The 22,235-nt window shown below is 36.4% G+C and overlaps 1 protein-coding gene across 5 annotated transcripts in view; it reads left to right on the top strand.

Annotated features, from left to right (window-relative positions):
* The window catches only part of MYO16 (myosin XVI), a 395,602-nt gene that overhangs the window by 209,927 nt on the left and 163,440 nt on the right, over positions 1-22,235 (top strand). For all 5 annotated transcript variants that reach the window (XM_032997101.2, XM_032997107.2, XM_032997106.2 and 2 more), the window contains 5 exons: positions 2,479-2,589; positions 4,746-4,811; positions 8,206-8,333; positions 13,302-13,407; positions 17,014-17,131. In XM_032997101.2, coding sequence (XP_032852992.1) covers positions 2,479-2,589; positions 4,746-4,811; positions 8,206-8,333; positions 13,302-13,407; positions 17,014-17,131 — 529 coding nt within the window. The remainder of the gene's footprint in view (positions 1-2,478; positions 2,590-4,745; positions 4,812-8,205; positions 8,334-13,301; positions 13,408-17,013; positions 17,132-22,235) is intronic.

Genomic DNA, 22,235 nt, shown 5'->3' on the forward strand with positions numbered 1-22,235 from the left:
ATGTCTTTTAAATACCTCCGGGGATGGTGACTCAACCACTTCTCTGGGCAGCCTGTTCCAATGCTTGATAACCCTTTTAGTGAAGAAATTTTTCCTGATATCCAATCTAAACCTCCCCTGGTGCAACTTGAGGCCATTTCCTCTTGTCCTATTACTTGCTACTTGGGAGAAGAGACTGACACCGACCTTGCTACAACCTCCTTCCAGGCAATTACAGATAGCAAGAAGGTCTCCCCTCTACTTCCTTTTCTCCAGGCTAAAGAGCCCCAGTTCCCTCAGCCACTCCTCACAGGACTTGTTTCTAGACCCTTCACCAGCTTAATTTAATGTATTACATTATATGTAATATTTCTTAGAATTAATTTTGCTCTATTTTGCAGTTTATTTAGTGATTAAGCTTGTGTCTCATTATTCACTACTGGACTTGGACAAAGACAAGAATAGGTTGAATTGGGCAAGTGACTGAAAACCAAGTATAGTACTTGACAGTTTGTTTGGACTGTAAGCAGCTGCATAATATTAGGATAGCTAAGGCCATAGAAAAGCTTGGAAGCTAAGAAAAATTGAAGTGGCATGGCATGAGTCAAACATGCAGTAAGTACAGATAGAAGTATCTCTTCGGTTTTGTTTTGTGCTGATGTGAGGGCAGACATCTTTTGACAAACACCTTGAGCCCACAAGAATATTTAGTACAAAATGAACCGTGAAGTTGATATTCCCCAATTTGTATTTGTATTTCTCTATTTGTAGACTAGAGAAGGTTTCAGAATTTTGTAACTTCATTTGTACTGTGCCAGCATATGAATACAAGTAGAGCTGGTGAAATATTTAAATAGAAAACCCAAGATTTTATTTTATGTCATAAGAGCTAGTGTTTCTGTGGTTGTTGTGCCTGGTGTGCATTGTTTCTCCTTGATAAAATAGAAGAGTAACAAATGCCATCTGTTTTATGACTGTTCATTGAATGTTTTGATACTGCTATTCAATAGTGCTATTTTTAGAAGAAAAACATTGATAGCGTCAAAGATGTATGATTTAGAGAAGACACAAAGTCACATCTAGCTCATCCTGCTTGTTTATAACTACAGACTTCCCAGTGTTTGCTCATGGTCACCTAAAAATTGCATGTGAATGGGTGTGTGTATGTTTCAAGAATCTTGAAACACTGAGACAAAAACAGATTGCTAGTCTTATTAAGATTAAATTCTTCAGCAGTATCACACAGTGCAGCACTGACAAATGTAGAAGGAGAACCCAAGTGTGTCATGATTTCTGAACTAGACCTTGAACCTATGGAAAAAATGGAAGTTCAGTAGTTCAGGATCAGAACTCCAGTATTAAACACCAGTATCCATCAGTTTTGGGATCTTCTCCTTGCCAGAAGCACTCTCTGCGTTCCCTCCAAAATCTCCCAGTCTGCTTGCTGCTCCTGTCACTGACTCTGTCACTGCCAGAGGCTGAGGGTGCTGACTTTTCTCCAAGAAAGGGGAGTGTCTGCTTTTCTCCTGAGCCTTCATCTTAAGCAGAACAATCAGAAAAAGAAGTTTCATCTTCATTGTCCATACGTAGAAGAGACACAGAGAGTGTTTTACTGAACTCTGGACAAACAATTGAACTAATTTTACCATCATTCACATGAGAATTTTCTCTTTCTAGGTCTTCTGCTGACATGAAAAAATGTTTTTTCTTCAGGCTGACATAAAAAAGGAATCAACCTACATTTTAAGTGTGGATCATAATTTATAAGCATACTACTTAATGTATCGATGTTTATTGTGTGTTTAATCAAATTTCCATTAGCACTGATTCTTTTTTCTTGTCTCCTATTCTGTCTTTTGGATTTTCTTTTTTGTTTCCTTAGCATTTACTTTGCCTCGCAGAGCTTATGTTATTCTTCCGAATTCTAAAAAGTGTTAAGCTCATTTAATTTTCCACTTTTGGCTAAAGTAGCTGCTTCTGAATCTCTTCTGGTCTCCTTGACAACATAATTCCCACTTCTTAACTTCCTTCTATTCTGCAGGAAAAATTCTAATAGAACTTTAAATCCTGTTTAATGAAAAGTAGTATGAGAGCTTTGTTAAATACTGGGCAATACATAGTTTACAAGTGCACTGACTTTTACAGTCTTGATTTTTCTGCCATAAAGATTTAATGAACACAGCAGGAGAATTGCATTTGAGCTGGGAATCTTTATGAATTCAGGGATAGAAAATGGCACTCTAGTAGGTGTCTATGTTCTTAAGAGCCCATCAGACTCATGGAGGTGTACACCTTAACGATGATAATAGTTTTTGATGTTCTTCCCTTGTTTAAGATTAATGATGTATAATTGTTTGGAAGGAATGACAACTTTCCAGTTTCCTAATGTATTTTTTTCCATAAATTCTAGTGATCTGCATTTATACTTTAGGTTAGAACATTACAGTACAGAATGATGGGTTGTGAAGTTACTTTATTTCTCTAATTTGTGTTTTCTAGATCAAGCTAATGCCTCCAGCTCCAAATGATGACTTGGCTTCTCTGAGTGAACTAACAGACAGCAGCCTGCTTTATGAGATTCAGAAGCGTTTCAATAATAATCAGATATATGTGAGTTCCTATTCACATAACAGTAAGATTTCAAAAAAGAGCAAGTAGGAGCGTATGAAAAATAGAATTACTATCATAACTACTGGAGAGTAACCTGCCCTGGACCCATGACTAATATTTAAATGGATCCAGGACACATCTGTGTGTAGGCCCTGCAATTTCTCAAATTTATACAGAAAAAGCAGAAATTAAAAAATGGAATAACTCTTCAGGTAGGTTTGGATACAATTTATGTTTGTTTATTTCAGAGAGGAAGAGTATTGGTAGAAAATGATGAGCAAATGTAATTTTTCTTCTCAAACCACAAGAAGATCCTTCCATCTTTAACTTTATGTTAATTTTAATAAAGCACAATTACTAAAAAATTAAAAGAAATTAGAATTCAGCATGAGATATTTAATTAAACATTATCTCTTCCTACATTACAGCAATCATTCTCTGTATTATAATGTTAATCATGTAGATACCAAATGAAATAATTATAGCAAGATTTTGGTAAATCAGGTTTTTCTGGTTGTGCCATAATAAACTTGGGAGGCATCCCGTTAGGCATAGATTACTTCTGGAGAAAAATCTGCACTTGAAAATTTTTATATCCCTGTTCATATCTTATTCATAACTTATTTCTATCTTGCTGAACAGCTGAGTGGCATGTTAATGTGAAACATGCCAATTGTTTTTAAATGTATAAGTTGATTGCACTGTTTAGACTAAAGTAATATGGGGAATTGGCATGTTGCTGTGAATACCTTTGAAATTATGGGAACTTCAATTCTAGTGTTGTGGCATTCAATGATAATAAAAATTCTGGTTTTTAGAATCATGGAGCAAATCTTATTTTATTATGAGTATTTCTTTACCTTTATCTCACTTCCAAAGATGCCAAGCACAGATAGCTAACTGAATTCAGGAGGATCCACAGACACTTAGTATTTATAAAAAGGAAGTATTTTATTTTAAAATACTGCATATTTCACCTATAAGTATCTCATACCCCGCTCTGGCATTCTCCTTTGCTTAGTGGAAATTTATAGGCAGTGATCATTAATATTCTGTTCAACAGCAGCCATTGTGCTTTGGTAGAGTGTCAGCATCAATGATGAAAACCTTTGCATCTTTGGGTGATTTGGTTCTCAAACTTGGAAGGAAAAGTCCTTGGTCTCCAATTCCAAACCAAAATCCTCCTTAGCATTGAACACTTCCTGTTTTGTGAAGCTTAATAAACTTCCCTTCTGCAGGAAAACCCAACAGTGAAGCCAGGGTGGGCAAGAGAAAGGTAATAAATTACTGCATTTCAGTAGAAAAACAATACATTTACTATGAAAGGCAATATTTTCTGGCTCCCCAAATCAAAATACTTCATTTTGAAAAAGGCAGCATGACTGGGACTGTTCACATGATGCTTTGATGTCTGACCTCTTCAGAGACAGAAGTCTGGCATTTTTGCATTCAAAAACTGTAATACAGCAGCAGCTCCTAATGTAGAGTAAGAAGTACAACAGGAAGGGTGACCTATAATCATATACTTGAGTCCATCTTTCACATATGAGTGTTTAAATATGAAATAATAAAATCTTGGCACCTTTGCAATCAGTGGATGGTTTGCTATTTTTAATATAGGCAGGTTTTTTTTTTTTCTATATGCATGTACGTATGTTCATAGATACATACACATGCATAAATACTTGTATATATATGTATCAATTACTCTGTCTTATCCCACAAACAGCCTATTGTAATGTATCAATTATGGGTAATCAATATAGAATTTCTAAATTATGTCATTGTGTAAAAAATTGCTTGAGGAACTTGCTTATGGCATGTCACATTTTTGTAGTTTAACAAATGGGAAATTACAAATTAGCTTTCAAATAATCTACCAGTAATATATGCGGTGCAATCCTTCTATGCATAATTTTCCATTATGAAGAACTAAGTTTTATTACAAAAAAAATAATTAATGCTGTCTGAATTGCAAATTTAGATCTCAATTTAAAGTTATGAAGTTAAAAGATCTGAACTTGCGAATTATGTTTAATATATTGATAGCTAGATTTAAGTGGCTTTGTCAGAAGTCCTTTCTGGAAGAAAGCCATTAGCCTCCTTAAAAATTTAATTCATTACTTAATAAAGCAATTATATCTTCTTTTTTTCAGACCTACATTGGTGATATACTGTTGCTTGTTAACCCATTTAAAGAACTTCCTATTTATTCTACCATGGTAAGCATTCTCTCTTTAAAATGTTACATTGTGGATCTTTTTCAGTGGATTCATATAGTTCATTTCACAGGCCAAAGCCCTAAAATTAACTAACATATATGCCTTTATTTATGTTGGGAACATCTTGGTTTCAATATTTTAGCAAAATATTTTTATTTTCTTCCAATATACCAGTATTTTTGCTGTGCCTTACCGGTAAGAAAGCCATCTTCCTGATGTTTTGTGTGAGCAGTAGCACTTTTGCTTGTTTAAAAGTAGTTCCTGATGTATAACATGACCTTGATGTTCCCCACCACAGCCAAACTTGTAAAATTGACGCCTACTTCATGCAGTGGTTGAGTTCACACACCCACCACACCCCCCGGCCTTGCTCAAAACACGCTTACGGAGGTAACAACCTTGAACGGTGCAGAAAGGCTCAGAGTGGCTGCCCGTGCTCCACACCGGGCCGCTCAGCTCAGACACCGTGCAGGCAACCGTGCAAGTGCTCAGCACCAGCTGAGCTCCACGCCGGGGCAGCCGTCGGGACGCGGCGCCCACTGGCACAGGCAGTGCGCGGGCAAAGGGGACTCGAGGAGTCCACCCGTGCACTGTCATATGCACAAGGCCACCTAAGGAGTGCTCCGGGTGTGTCTGTTGTGAGTGGTAGTACCCTTATCTTTCCGATCTTTCACTCATGAGGCAGACTGGTTGTTTACAAGGGGCTTATCATTTCAGTACCTAGACACTGATAGTAACTTAAGTGGACTTTGTAGATCAGTGGGAGTAACATAAATTCAAATGATCAGATTTCTCCTTCATCCTCACTCAGCCATTTTAGAGACACAGTGTTAGCGTAGCTGTTAACGTATTTCTCCCCCTCCCTATTATTTTCTTGTTGCACTGAGATCACATTACTGCACAGAGATCAGGCTCCCTGTTGTGTAGGGAGCGTTCAAATATGTTTAGTGAACTTACAAGAATTATAAAGGGCTCAAAATTTGGTAAGCAAGTTGTAGTCTGTAGCTGTTTGCTGTGTCATGTAGCTCCGTGTGCATCAGTAGTAAATTCGAGAAGGAAACGGTGTGATGTTCAATGGCAGGAGCAGCAGATTGCAGGTTGAGAGTCAAAATTTAGTTTCTAGAAATGGAAGTCATCCATCATACCTGAGGTTTTAGATGATGGTATTTTTCCTGTCACTGTGTATTTTACATTAGACGGATGAATTTTGTGCACCAAGAGAGAACTATAAAGAAAAGGAATTTAGGAGGTAAGCTTACATATTAAAATGTTTTCTGGATGTTTGCTGCATCTTTTCTTGACCTCTCTGTGATAGATCTATTTTAGCAAGTTTAGCATGAGACACTTTTTGTCCTGTAATTGTTTGGAATCATTGCTTTCACTCCATAGTAGTTATCTGCATGTTATTGTGCATTAGGCAGGTATTTCCCGGATGATCAATAAAACATGGTTATAAAATAGCTTTGTTTTCTCTGGTTTTCAAATGCTCAAATATACTGCAGCAGCTTAGCTGGTATTATACTGAAGTCTGTAAGTGTTAGATGGTCTGCATATTAAAGTAATAAAAATTGATGATGTCAATTCCTCAGTAGATTCTGACATGCTCTATGAACTGCCTCATTAGTCAGCATTTTGTTTCAGGTATGTGGTTTGTTAGCTGTCAAAAACAGAATGCAAAGATATATTGGGCATGATACTATTTGTAAAACCAGGATGAAGCAATGAAAAGATTATCATGTACATTTTTGGATAACGGCAACACTGTAGGTTTTCTTCTCTTTTTGAAAAACACTTTTCATAGCTTTTGATCAATCTTTATTTTGTTATCCTACACTGACCTCCCACACTTAGTTCCAATAGAATAATTCTGAAATAAATCTTTTTATAAGCAATTATTCACTCTGGGATGACATAAAGAATCATACAGTAATGGACACCGCTATACATTGCTTCATATGCAATTGCTAGATGATAATGCTTTTTTACACAGAAATACACTGTACTACTACACTATACCTTATAGTAGCTCTATACTACTAGGAACAGGCGGATGACACTTTGAAGGTATCATAGTAACTGTAGAAGTACTTGTGCTACCGTCATCCTGATTTGTTACATTTGTGCAGACTTTATTTGTGTCTGATTAGGGAAAATATATTCTTGAAGTTTGTGTGTTAGAAAAATATGTAAACTTGCAAAGCATTTAAAACATTATGCAATGAGCATAAGTGCGTGAAGGTATTTCTTTCCGCTTTGGGACACGGTGAAATGACTCCTTGAGAATCGGTGTGGATTTTATCTTGTTTAGTCTGGTAGCTGAAAAGGTCTGAATGAGAATAGGGCCGTATTGTGGAAGATTCATTCAGCCACAGCGTTGCAGATGCCCCAAGATACAGTGGTTTAATATCTAAGTAAATAAGACAGGCATGGGACAGGAAGGGGTGATAAGCACCTGATTAGTTTGGAGAAAGGAGCAAATACGAAATGTCACAGTGGTAGAAAGGTTGTTAAATAGAATAGTTGGAAAAAACAGGACAAGATGGGGAGGAAGGGATTTGGTTATTTAAGTTGCAGCATTCAGTATCATTCTACATGCTTCATATTTTTTCATAGTGTACCCCTGCTGCCGTAGGTTTCTGTAGAGCCTGTGTTATTTTTCTAAACTCATGAGAATGTTTGATAAAAGCTATATAAAAAGGTGGGTAAAATTATTTATTTAAGGATATTTGTAAAATGGTACGGTGGTTCTGCTCACAATTTTATCTAAATCACCATGTGTATTTCCTTTATTACATTTATTTTTTTCTGTAAGAACAGAACTGTAGATATTAGCAGATAAACTGATTTTACTAAAATCTGCTTCATGTTAGCTGAAAGAACATCAGGGTAATTGGTTCTACTCACACTTAAGCTTTAAGGTTAGTACATGTTGCCAGCCATGTGTATCATAGAAGTTATTCTATATTGCAGAAAGAGTATTTGTGAGAGATACTCTGTCAAGTAATTAATTAGTTTATGACTTAAGCCTTTGATTTAAATTTTAAATTTTCATGGGATGATCATATTTCATTTTGTACGATTTTTATGCCAAGACACTGAAGAGCTATAAACATAAGGTATAAAAAAGTAACTTCCTAGGTTTTGGTTTACTCAGTGCACAAACCAGTATTGTTGAGACCTCTACTTATGTTTAATTTTGTATCTTAATTAAATCTTCTATGCTTACAGCTCTGTTTTCTTTAATTAAAATCTTCGTAGATACTGTAATAGTACCACTTATACAGAGATTCTCTTCATAATGCTTAGAGAGCTTTACAAAAGACCCAGGATTAGAGGGGTGAAACATAATTAGTTTGAAATGTATTGATCATGTTAATTTTCTACAATTTTTCAGGTCACACAGCTTTATTTAAGTAACTCTGGAAAATTGTGTTCCTCACTTCCCCCACATATATTTTCCTGTGCTGAAAGAGCTTACCACATGCTATTCCAGGAGCAGCGTCCCCAGTGCTTTATCCTCAGGTGAAAATTTATCTTTCTATTAACTAATTTGTAACTCCTGCCTTTCACCTGTTTCCCCCAGGATTCAGCAGTTGACATTTCCATTTTATTTTTGTCTCCAGTTTATTTCTTTCTGTGTACTTATCTCTGTATCATAGATTAGAGCAAAATAGAACTGAAAAAGGTTTACTTACATCTCAAGTTCATAATTTCTCTTGGGGAATTGCCACTCCATCTAGCTGCATCTAATTAAGAACCAACAGTTAACGGTGAAGAATTCAAAACTGCTGTGTGTGCTAATATTACATGGATTGGGTTTGGAAATAGAATCTAATGGCAATAAAAATAGGAAGTCCTTGACTAAATTATAAACCTCTGAGTTGGGGCACCTGTATTGGAGCTTCCACTCTGCCTCACGTGTTTGTGTGGCCAGAAGTTTGTTATCTAGCTCTCCAACTTCAAAATGGACTTTAACCAGTTCCTTTATCGATGGTGTTGTTTCAGTGATAAATAACTTCAAGACTGTGAATAAATGTATTAGAAATCTCCAGTGAAACAGTGTTTTATCCAACTATGCTGGTTTTATAATGGTGAAACTTTGAATTCACTTGGAACTTTTGATCCCTAGATCTGTTAATCCCTTTTCTTCCTTCACCCTAGCTGAAAACAAAAAGTCTGGTGAAATGGTGTAATTGCTCAAAGAAATTTGTTCAGTCTTGTCATTTTCACAATTGCTGTTGGCTGAAATATTGACAAGGGTTTGCAGAACTTCATGGGAGATGGGATGGGGGGAAAGGTAGATTTTTATTTGAACAGGAATAAAGGCTGATCCCTTTGATAAATATTGTAATTGCTCTTGAGCTACCTCTAATTATAAGAAAACTGAATACTAGGAAATGGAGAGGATATGATACTCAAAAGCATCTAATAATGCTGGTTTAGAGTTGCAAGAGTTAAAATGAACACATAAATACAATCGTAGGTATCAATTTATATTGCATTCTATTTATGTGGATGCAGACTCAGATGAGTTTGAAGTTCTGTATATTGTCTTCAAATACATCTGAATATTGTAATTAAATGTTTCTTTTAAAAGCACAGTTGATAAAAAAGCATAGTTTATAGATTTCTAAATTATAAATATATAAACTTATTATGTGTGGAACTGACTGTTGATTGGTTAAAATAAATGGTAACCTTTTTATAACCTAATTTAGAACCTACTTATTCAGTGAGCAGTGACATTTAAGCAGACGTACAAGCAAAATTAGGAAATCATTACTGTATATTCATATTATCTTCTTGTAAATATTAACTCTTGTTTAGGCATAATAATTTTGATAAAATAAAAAATATCCTAAGGCACTGCTTTCAGCATTTTCTTCAAAGTAGGAACTGGGGACACTGCTAATTGATTAAGCTTTGTGACGTTGCCTATAAGTGTAGACAGAGAAGAAGCAGAAAACAGTATTTACTAGCACTTCAAGAGAAAAGGATAACTGCCAAATTAAGTATTGTGTAGTAGTACACAAAGAATATTGTACTTAAAATTGAATGGCTTTGATATCAGGCAATAGTTGCTACTGATGATTTCACATCAGGATGTAAAGGCATGTGTTAAGCCCCACTGTCTTGATCCCTGCTCAGCCCACTGTAACTTATTATAAATCAGTGACCTGATGGAGAATGTGACAAGAGAGTGTTCTGTTGATAACATCAGCACTTGGCAAGACATTTGTGTATCACATCAATGGCCAGATGTGGGTCCGACTTGGAGCTGGGGGAGCTTTGAGAAGCTTCTTACAGAGGGCACCGCTGTAGCTCCCTCCCTGCTATGAAAAAACCCCCACACCACAGAAACCCAGCACAAAATGAATAAACAAGACCTCATTCAAGGTGACAAATTACATTTTCATTATTAAATTATTTATTGCCCCAAATGTTCCAAACAAGGGTATCAACAATTAAAACTTTACCTAACGTAGCATTTCTTTCTCAGTGCTTCAATCTGTGTTTCAGTAGGAGTGAACATAACCCTCTGAAATGCACAGAACAGCTAAGCAACATTATGCCCCTTTCATCAACCAAGTTCTAGTGTATTCTGACCCCTGAACTGTACTCTAGCAACTCTTTAGCCAACAAGCTCCTGTAACACTGCTAGGCAAAATGTCAATCACTGTAAAGTTAACAGCTGATCTGCAAGTGTCAAATCTTTGTTGCTGTGTCACTGAAATGTTTAGGAAACAGCAGTCCTGAGAGGCAATATTCAAGGGACAGAAACTGTCCATTCTGTGCATGCTTGCATGGTCCTGTGTTATCTGGGTCACAGCTTGCAGCGAAAATTAAAGCATAGCTTTATTTAAGAAGTGAAACAAATTAATTGTTAAGTGGGCAAACTCATAGTAAACACTCCAATTCATTTGTTTAAGAGGCATTTTTCTGGTTTTAATCATAATTTGCATGCCTGCTTTGTAATACTTTAAAACAATCGAAGGCACATCAAATGTTGTATTAGCATCTCTTCTTCCCCCCTCCCCTCCCCAATTTCTCCAGTTGTGAGAAATATTTTTTGAAAAATAAAATTGCTAATCCTGGAAAAGCCTTCTGTTAAAGAAGCTATGTTCAGCCCTCAGTATGATACAAATATTTATCTGCTGGATATAAAGGGCAGTACACATTGGAGAAGCTGTGAGTTGTTACAAACTATTAAATATTTCAGATCTGACGTTGAAACATATATGAACATTTCTCCACAGTAGCATCATCGGTAACTGTGACTGTACTAAACTGCAGAGATCTTTTAACTTCAGAGAAGCTCCTTGACAGCTGAAATAACCGAAGAGTCACTGTTGCTAATCTTGTTGGTAATATGTGGTATGGTGATAGCAGGTTGCAGCTGTGATTTTGGATTAAGTGTGTTGTGGAGGGACAGAATTATTTCATCATCATGACACACAGTTGCCAGTGGACTGGCCAATGTGAGTGGGTGGTAAGAGGGATGGTACAAGATAGATTTATATCTGTCTGTAAATTCACTGACTTTCTGGATAATACAGGAATAAAATCTGTAATTTGCAAGAGTATGAAATGTCTCCAGTGGAGGAATGTCTCAGGGCTAATGCTCTGTTTCACTTTTTTCTGTTCCTGTTGGTGATAACACACAAAGGAACAGCGAATCTGGACACTACCATTATAAAGGCAGAAGGATACTGCCACTTGTGAAGAACAGAGGCAACATGGTACAATTAGCATTTGGAGAGCGAAGTCATTGTTAAGAGGGCAGAGATGCATGCAGATTTTAGAGGGTGACATCAAGTATCATATGACTTTTGAAACTCTTTCAGAAAGTTAGAAGCTGAAGATACGAGCAAGGGGTTGTGCGCTTAACAGAGCACCTTGTCAGTTCTGTGGAGATACTAGTTTTGTATTAGCTGTGATACCGATCTTCTTGACTTCACATGATTTCTTTTGTTCTAAGACCGGGTTTAAATATGACTTTGTGACCTGTTATTTAAGGTCTTTGCATAACATATACCCAGGTTGCAAACCTTTGCAGTCTTGGACCAGAGACCTCCTACTGATGCCAATAGGAGTTTGAAGTCCAGGGTCAGACTCCAGCTCATTATAGAAACATGGATGACACAGATAAAAGCAATTTGACACATCACATATAGTAATGAGACATCTGTCTTGTCACCTAAGACTGCAACTTACCAGGCAAACAAATCAGATATTTGCCAGAGCTGAATGTATGTCCCATAAAAGTTGAATGAGATTAAATGGTGCAGAGATCCCATCCCTGAGTATGAAGACCTTTTTGTCCTTCCCTCTTTTGTTTCTTTTTTTATTTAATTGATTTCTTCCTTGAAGGAGATTTGAATAAATAAAGCAGTGGCTAGACCGATGCTATATTTTGCTGCTCTCTCATTTTCAGAAACTAAACTATACTGATAACAGACTGACCAGCTAGCATGGCCATTGTACTTGTGAAAAATCAAACTGGCTGTTGTACAAACAGCCTTTTGAATTTGATGAAACACATAAATGAAGGAGGAGCATCAAATTACATTTTGTTTGGTTTAGTTGTCTATAAGGAAACCAATTTATTATTGGTTATATAAATTATATATATATAACTTATATATATAACTTATAAATATAACTTATATATATATAAGTTATAATTCAAGTAAGAAATTATTAACATTAATTTCTTAATCAAGTTTCACTAACTTTATTCTTTCCATCTCTCGTTTCTTTTCCTTTCTTCCTTCTCCGTGCTTAAAGTGCACCGAGTTTCCTTCCCTCCTCCATCTTTCCACTTTTCTGTTGTTTCTTCCCACCTTTGTTGTTCGTATGCTTTCTATCTTGTTTTCTTTGCTCATTTTCCCCTTCAGAGATTCTCATTCTTTGGAATCTTTATTCCACATCATGAACAAGAAATTAAGTGAAACAGGATCACTAAAGTCAGAACGTATTGCACTGCAGAAGCTGGGCAGTTTGTAAAATCAATCATCTTTTTTTTCATTCCTGTTCCTTTCCTATTTCCTTTCAGTTTTTTCTATTGTATTCTACACATTCCTTCTGACTCCCATCATTACGACAGTAGCATTTCCCCATCTGGGAGGAGAACCAGGCAGCATAAGCAACCTCCTTTGTTGGACAGAAGATAAAGGAGGAGATAAAACTTTGCTATAAACACCTTGAAAATGGTTTGAAAGCTTTAGATTTGATTGGGTTGGCTTGTGGTACAAGACAATATAGCTTGACAGCTCTGACAGCCCTCATCAACATAGAGAGTCAGCCAGTCTATATCCTACATTCTGTTCTTTATTATTTGCCATCCATAAACCTTCTGTTATTTGAAATGAAATTTTGACTGAGATATCTTAAATCCATTCAAACAAAGCTAGCAGAGAATATAAATAACATACCAAATGTGAAAATAACAATGATTTCTCCTTCTCTTTCTTACCTGTCATCTTACAGTGGAGAAAGTGGTTCTGGGAAGACTGAAGCCTGCAAACAAATAGTGAAGCACCTCACCTGCAGAGCCAGCTCCAGCAGAAATACCTTTGATACAAAGATAAAACATGTAAGTAGCATTCTGATCACTGAGTAGAACAAAGCAAAAATCTGGCCTTTTTGATAGGCAAAGACTTTTGAACTGTAAGGAAAAAGGCATCTGCTATGCAGAAGTTCATAAATGGTTTGTTTTCACTATTGAAGTCAAAGAAGGTTTGTTTCCCTGGCTTGACCTGAATGGGAACAGGATTAAGCTCAGAGTTATGTGGCAAGAAGAATCTGAAAAGTGGAGGACAGTTTTGTTTCTATATGTTTTGGTGACTTTGGAAAGCACTGTTTCAGTGAATAGGAAACATTAGTGTCGTAAGATACTGTCTTCTAAATGTGTACTAGTTGCTTTCAGTAAGTATATTTATCTGTATGGTAGTGGTGGTGCTTCTCTGGACGGTGTAAGTGCTGAGGCATCTGAAGTAGTAGTATGTAAGAGAGAATCTGGAAAGTTGCAGAAAAAACTGCAAGGACTAAACAAAGTTATATGGCCTAGTATTTGTATACTAATTATATTTATGAAACAGACAAGAGTTCTGAATATTTGCTCAGTCATATTTAATTCCCTCAGCAGAACCAAATTCTACCCAGTGCATATTATGAAATAATGAGAACCTGCTTCACATATCAGATAAATTCACCTCCTTGACAATACATTGTAAATGTAAAGTTTTCGTTTGACTGAACTTTGCAACTCATGTTTCATTGTTACAGCTGTAACACTAGTCTAAGGGTTTATACTGACATTTTAGATAATGCTGAACCATAAATTGCCAATTCAAATTCTTTTAAAAAATTGGCTTCCCTGATGAAACTTCTCATCTGAAATCCCAGCTGAGAGAGGTTTACACAGAATGTTTTATCAGAGTCTGCATTCCTGCATTATCACAGTTCTGAGTTTCATATTTTAAAAACAGTATGTTTAGACACCTTCACCCACTCTGGTGACCTTCCTCTTCAGCACTTACATTCAACCCAAGATACTTTATTTGTTCAGCTTCCACTTGCCACATGCATGATGCTCAACAGAACTCTAGAATTGTTCATTGTGGAGTTTTTTAATAGCATCACATGCATCATTCGAAACACACTACTTTCTTCCTGAAATATGTATGATTCAGTCCAGAAAGTTGATAAAATAGTGTCTGAAGTACAGCTGACACTGACAGACAACCTACAAATCAGGATTATTAAGATGTGGGAAAGGCTGCAGATACACTGGTTCATATTTTGTACATTCCAGCTGATAAGGAAATAAAAGTCATATGGATTTTGGGTGGATTTTAGAAAAGTGTTGCATTTTTGGTTTTTGAAGACATTAAAAAAGCCTGATGACACTGGAAACACCATGAGTTAATAAGCTGTAGCTTTACTTTACTTTGTGTAGTCATACAATTGCCACGTTAAAGTGTTTTTCACAGTGTTATCTGATTCATTGATGATGTTCCTAAAATGATACATTTAATCTAGGTTTCACATGACAATGTTAAGAATGCCCTTGTTATATTTCAGGGGTTTTATTTAAATTTTAAAGTCTAGTGTTGAGATAATGACATTACATAGGGACGGTACACTTCATTTAAAACCCAAGAACCAGATCTACAAGTGTTATCTTTTTCTACTGTGTATTTTTTTATTTACTACATACACAGGTTTAATTACAGCTTTGAAATGATCAGGCTATAGATGTTATTCAGTTAGAACTGCAAAATTCATATCAGATCCTCGAAGTCCTTTTCTTTCCTAAAGTTTACATTAAGTAATGAGTAGAAGAACTAAGTAAATAAGTAAATTCATGAATAAGCAACTGAAAACTGCGTGCTTTGGGTAAAAATATGTCAGCAGTGGCAATCAGGAGGTGCGGGAAGGAGTATTATCTCTGCTGCAACTTGTCTCCTGACCACAGGAGAATTCCCAGGGACAACCATCATGATCCAATGCAAATGGAATAGGATGTTGTCCTCAGTTAAGAAGAGGAATCAGTGTGGGAGGTGGCTGACTAGGCCTCATTTACTCCATCTAAAAGTTAGTTAACTTCACAGATTACTTTGGACTATTCTACATCTAGGTAGTAAACTGAACAGTCCCTAATGTGCAGTTGTTACCCTGCTCCCTGACACAGTTTAATTCCCCAACAGGTCCTCTGGCCACAGTTCAGAGGACAGCATGTGCCAGGGACCACTCACAGCAGCATGTCCACCCTATTCTGCAGACGAAGAGGTGTTAGATGTCTGGATGTGAACCTCATCATGCCCCCTGCCATTGAGGTTAGAGAGTCCTGCTCCTGGTCTTGTTGAGTTTAATAGTATAGATGTAGCCATACGTGACAATGAGTCTTAGACAATGCAGGCAGAAGAGAATAGTTACATGTTACAAAAAATTAGTTGCCTTGTGGTTATAGAATGATGCCTTGTAGCTCGCTTAGGTGGGACACCTGATTTCAGACAGTGAAGGTGGACGTAGCAGATCCCACCTGTGGGGAATCAAGTAGAGATTCTGGTTTAGTTGCCTTTTAAGGTTCTTTAATGAACACAATAGCCTGGATTCATTCCTGCTGCAGTTATGCATAGCAGCATTAAAGTTAATAAAGCTGAATAGGTTAAACCAAGTGCTGAATTAGCCTAATGAGCAAACACATCCCAAACAGCGCTACTGGAGTGGAACCGAAGCTAGGCTGACTAGTTTTCTGCTGCCACCTACTGCTCAGATAGCTGGATTAATTAGTAATTCTGAAGAGTCTGATTTTTAGTTTCTGCCCATGTGATTGGAAGCACATGTTATCTGTGCCACTCCACAGCCCTCTTCTCCCCCCAGATAGGTTATCCAGCTTCAGCAAAACACTGCTGTATCAGAAAAACAGTGTATTTGGGCCACATTACAATCAATTTCTTAGAATGCAAAAGAGGAAGGTGCTGAAGGGAATCCTTCAGGGTGTGAGAGGTATGAGAAACTAATTATACACAAAAAAGCTAAACACAGAGAAACATGGAATAAAGGTGGCATGTTTAATACTTTTTTTTTTTTTAATGCTCTTTTAAAAATAGTTGCTGTGACCATGAAGATGTAACATGGAAATGCATTAGTGAGAGATGCCATAAAAAACTCTGAATCTATTTTTTTTTCCTCAGTTTTTCACTAGTATAATGCTGAAGTAATTCAATTTTAAATCAGTAATTTATGCCATTTCTGGAATCATATAAAGCTTGTAAATTCCTTTTGTTGGTTATTAGTATCAACTGACTGTAACTTTACAAGCATAGCTGCTCTTCGAAGATTCTAATATTTTTGCTAAGCATGCCAGCCCTGGGCATATGAGTCCAGTCACTTGTATCCAAACTAGTGGTAAGGGCACAGCTCAGGTGTGAACCATTGTCTTCCTCCTTCCATTTACACCTTCCACTATTCTGGCAGCACTTTTTTTTTTTTTTTTTTTTAATTTTGAGCTATCTTAATTTAATTTCTATTCAGAAAAAACTTTCAAGGAATTTGTTAAATTCCAAGCTGAAAAATGGTCTTTTTCACCCCCATCCCTCCCCAGTTATTGATCACACACCAAACTCACTGATGTTTACTGAATTATCTTCCTGTTTATTTCCTCCCTTATCACTTAGTTACCATTGTCTTGCAGGTAAACTGTATCTTGGAGGCCTTTGGACATGCTAAGACACCCTTGAGTGATTTTTCCAGCTGTTATATAAAATATTTTGAGCTACAGTTTTGTGAGAAGAAAAAAACATTAATTGCAGGTAAGTATCATTTAATCTGTTTGTTTTGATATCACCCCCAGACTGGTAGATCAGGGAGCCTAGTGTGCCATACACAGCGTTAGGCATCAGTGGCATTCAAGTACATGAAAGAGGCAAGGGGGTTTTAGGGAGTGTCAGGGGAACATGTCTAATAGCAGGTAAATTCATAGCTTCTCAAGAGTAGTGGGCAGTATTAGGAGGGAGAGCCCTGTTCTGTGCAACCAGTAGGTGGCAGAGAAAGGCAAGGAAAAAAAAATGAACCCCACTGGTTTCTCTTACATTTCCCAGGAAATCACATTTCCCTTTATATCCGAGATTAACAAACTGTGAGAGTTGTGTATCACTTCACTGTGAAAGAAAAGTAACAGAGAGACTAATTTTTGCATTTGTATCCAATATTGTATTGTGTATTTTAAGTATCCCTTAAACAAGTGATAAACTCATCTCTTTAGGGCAAACAAAGTACAGGTATGCTCCATAATACTGAAATTAGAAGCAATTTATTACAACTTTGAGATTCTTCTAAAGGAAATTGGAGTCATACTGATCTTTATTCTCATTAGAGTTAAGATAGTGTGGAATTTGTGCCTGCTTTCAGAGTAAGTGGGAGTCTGCTGATCCCCAATAAGCATTCATTAGTGAAAAAAAAAAAAAAAATATTGGGCCAAACTTCAGTTTGATTCTGAAAATTCTGATCTTCTGAGGCAGTCAGGGAGAGGTTTAATTTCTGGTCTGCTTAAGTCATTATAAAGTTACTCTGTGCTAAAGCAAGAGGTGTATGCAGAAATAACTGTACACAGACGCTTTCCTACTTGCACTGATCTTCCTGGATGGAAAAGCTGTGTGGTGAAACACACTTTTGATCTAATTAAATTAGATTCCATTGGATAAAGATTTCCAAAACCACTATTTTTTTATAATTTTAAATGTGTTTATGCTTTTAAAAGATTTTCCTAAGAATATTATTCGGAAATATTTCAGAGTAGGAATTATAATTAACTTTCATGAGAGAGTTCACTGTACCCTAGCAAATATGATCGTTTCTTCAGTGGAAATGTCACTGTGTGGGAAATGACTATCACTTTTTTTCGTTTTTTTGTTTTGTTTTGTTTTGGTTTTTTTTTACAATAAACATAGGATATTTGTAAAGAAAATGTAAAATTAAAAAGTGTGGGTTATTTTTTTTTTTCATTTATGAGCTCTTGTGTGCAGAATATAAAGAAAGTGATAGAAACATTAGAATGGACTAAATAGCATCTGAATTTGACTTGTAAAAATAGAGTTCAATCGCCAAAACTAACATAATATAAATCCTCTGTATTATAAATACTTAATTTGAGTGCATTTAGTTATCACAATTATATTGAGTGTACACTTTTTCTCTTTTTGTTACACACACAGAACACAAATGCAAACAGATGAAGTTGTCTGAGGTACTCTTGGGTTGCCCTGTACGTACAAATTTAATGCTGTTGATTTTCTACCCCTCCCCAGCTTCATTCAGTGCAGAGAATGGAGTACATTTCTTCAGTGATCTGCTACTAAATAGCTTGTTTTCCCTTCATTGATTCATGTGTGGCTTGTGCCATTTTATTCTGCTCTAAAAACAGAATGCTAGTTTTTCTGTGTATTTTCTATAATGTTCATCAACATTTTTCACCTTATGAACGTTTCAGAAACATAAATGGCTTCATTTTCACAGTACCTCTGACCTAAAGTTGTGTCATTCTATGCCTCAGAAAAGGAACAGAAGCCTCAGGGCCTTGAAGCCTTCCCTGTGTGTTCCCACAATTTTTGGGTGCCTTGCTTGAGACTCAGGGACTTGAGTTTTCAAGAAGCTCTACCTAGACTTGCCAGTTTAATTCACAGTCCTTGTCTGTGAATGATATAAACGTGGAACCAGTTAACCAGGGTCTGGTGTTAGTTTTCCGGAACACTAATACTATGCTTTTATCACTTTCAAACCATAGGCATTAAATGAGAAAATCTACAGGTAGTCAAGTCCATTAGCAAATATAAACAAATTACTTATCTGCCCTACTATTCCCCAAATATTTAGGAATTGAATCAATTACTCTTATAAAATCTGAGGTAGCCGTAAGTTCTGTAATTTACAGTCAAGAATGAGAAGCCCCAGTACAGAAGTAAAAGTGTGGTTTATGTTTCTGTAAGTTGCAGTTGTTCATGCTGTTTGATTTGCATTGTAGATGTTGCCTTTTCTAGGCCACTGCTAAGCATCACTTCTGAGTGAAATTGTCCCAGATTTACACTACCATAAATGAGAAAAGAATCAGGCATGTTGTCTTTGACTGGTTTAAATCCCACCCAGTGATTCTCCATATCTAATTGCAAGATCATTTACAGCGGTATTTACTGTCTTGAACTGTTTAAACATGAATGAAAAATGTAAAGATGCAGAGCACCTGATTCTGCTGAGATGTGACTTTATAACTCATTGAGACAAACTGGGCTAAATATGTCTGGTTTGTAAACAGAAATCCAAGTGACACTAGACTGCCTCCATCAAAGTGTTTAGGTTGTTTAAACTCCTTAGCAGACAGATCTTAAGGGTGGAGATCCAGGAACATGCAAAGTACTCGTGTACATTTTTATTATAGAGGGCAAGCTCAAGGTAGCATTCTTTGCATTTTGTGTGGACATCGGTGAAGTTTGTGACAGCTTTTTGTTCATGCTGAAGTTCTTTTATGCCTAGACCTTGGAAGTGCTCTGACTTTTGTCAAATAAAGTTTATTCTTGTAGCAGAAAGTCCAGTAGACCTAAATAACAAAAATGTTCACCATAATTTTCATCTACAGGCTTCATTTGGTCATTCTCATAAAATAGATCTTTGCCATCAAGTTTTGAAAACAAGGATGGAGCTCTAGAGTGTGGTTCTACTCAAATCCAGTATATATATTTGTAGAGGTTTTACGTGTCTTTTCTGACTCTTGTTTCTGATGAGGTACTCTGTGATGTTAGGTTCAAATGAGAGTTTTTCCATGATGAGTGGCTTTGTGGTCAGGTACCTTTCATTGCTTTAATCCAATCAAACAAGTGGAGAAGGTATAACCCAGATTAAGGCATTGTTCTTTGTGACTGGATAAGATAAGGTAGTGGGAAATAGTAAAAAGTCATACAGCAGAATAAATACAGAATAAACTACAGGACAGTGATTTCATTAAGTTTCTAAAATAAATTCATACCTAACAGAAGTCAAAGACTGATCTGCCAAAAAATCATAATCGTTCATAGACGATGATTCACACATACTGCATAGTAGTAAAAGACTGATTATTTATTTATTTCCAGAAGTAAAACTACTGCATTTCATTTTTATTTGGAAAGGGAGAGAGTAAGTGGTATTTCAGGTAAGTTGACATAATGCCTAAGTAAGTTGAAAACTAAGGTTTCTCTTGCTTTCCTCAGACTACTAAAAAAGAAACTTAAGATAAAATCACGCCTGACAAACTTACTCTCCAGATTTTCCTGCCGTGCTTTTCAGGCTTTGCTTTTCTCAGTCTGCACTTCTTGAAAAGCAAGGCCTGATATTTTTTTTAAGTTGCACTGAAATAGAATGATCTAATTTGATTTGTAAAAAGAAGCGGAATGCATATTCACCTGTGTGTGGTACAAACATTTTTTATCATTAAAAAGTTTCAGACATGAATTTCCTTTTTTGATATAAGACAGACTGCAGCCAGTTAAGCTCTTTGATGTGGTTTTGTACTGTATTTCAGCTCTGAACTTTCAAATGTTACTTTGTCTTTGGCAATCGCTGTGTTTAGGACAGCCTGGGTTTTGAGAAAGAGCAATGTAGTTTCAAAGAATGCATAGCTGGAAGAAAGATTTCACTGGCCATACTTTCAATAGAGAGTCCACTTGCTGATTTTGTAACTGCTCAATAGATCAAGTGATCCGTTAAAGGAAGGAAAAATTTCCTTGTGCCTATAAGCATAGTTAACATTGCACAAAAATGGCAGACTTTGCTCTGGAACTCTATTATTTTTTCCCATTTATTTCACACATAGATTAATGAACATATCATTTCACTTTGTAGAAAAGCATATTACCGTGATAGTTTTCTTTATGAGTTACTTTAGCTCCATTAAGCTGGTGCTGTGTTTGATTCCTGATTATCAGAAGCTTGACTTTTCTTAACAACTCTTGCCATTGCTGTGGATGCTAATGAGATGAACTGTATTTAGCCTTATTAAAGTGGGTGACTTGAAGTACCTGAAAAGGACTAAATTATTTCGTGTCATCTAAATAAGTGGTGTTGCCTGTCATTAAAGTTAAATGTATTAATTAATCAGATAGATGACCTGCAGTAACATTTTTCTTGCTTTTATTAATCAATGAATGTTAAAAACACCTGAGTGATAGTTACAAAAGCCTTAGTAAAGATCACTGCACACAAAAAAGGGATTTTTTTTAATGGCCTCTTTTCAAATTAATTGATGGTAGGGTTAGTTTTACTGAGAAATAAGTTACAAGCACAATAAAAGATTAAAATCATCCTTCAGGTTCATCTATTCCGTTTTACCCTTTAGGAATGTCAGCCAGGTAATGACTGATTCTGATGAAAGTGTGTGTCTGGTCCAGTCCTGCCATGATAGGTTAAGATTGCATTGCTTCAATTTGTAGTATGCTGCAAAGTTACTGGAGCCAGAAACACATCCTGCTTCCAGCTTAATGATTTCCCAAGCGTGCCCTTTTACTTCCAGCACAGTTCTTTTTTCCGTAATGTAGCAACAGAGGGCTAGATGGCTGATACACAATTTCTCATATTATAGGTTCCGTAATAGCAGGACTTCACTTTTACTTTTTGTAGGATGATTAAATGGGCCAGATCATGTCTCCTTTCTTCAGCAAGTCGGCCGTACAGCTCTTCTCTGTCAGTCCCACTCTCTTCTGTAGCTAGAATCCCAGGCGTGGCTTTGGTTGCCAGCACATGTATCAAGCCATTCCTGTGCTGTTAAATAAAAGAAAGGGTGGAGGATGCCCCTGGGTAGTGTACCACTGACCTTCTGTTCTGCTTAACTGGGGTGTGTCTGGAGTGGTTTGGCTTGTGCAGAGTAGTACTTTGTGAGACTGTGCATAGTTA

This window comes from Tyto alba, unplaced genomic scaffold (assembly GCF_018691265.1).
Source record: "Tyto alba isolate M040663 unplaced genomic scaffold, T.alba_DEE_v4.0 Super-Scaffold_45, whole genome shotgun sequence".
Classification (NCBI taxonomy): domain Eukaryota; kingdom Metazoa; phylum Chordata; class Aves; order Strigiformes; family Tytonidae; genus Tyto; species Tyto alba.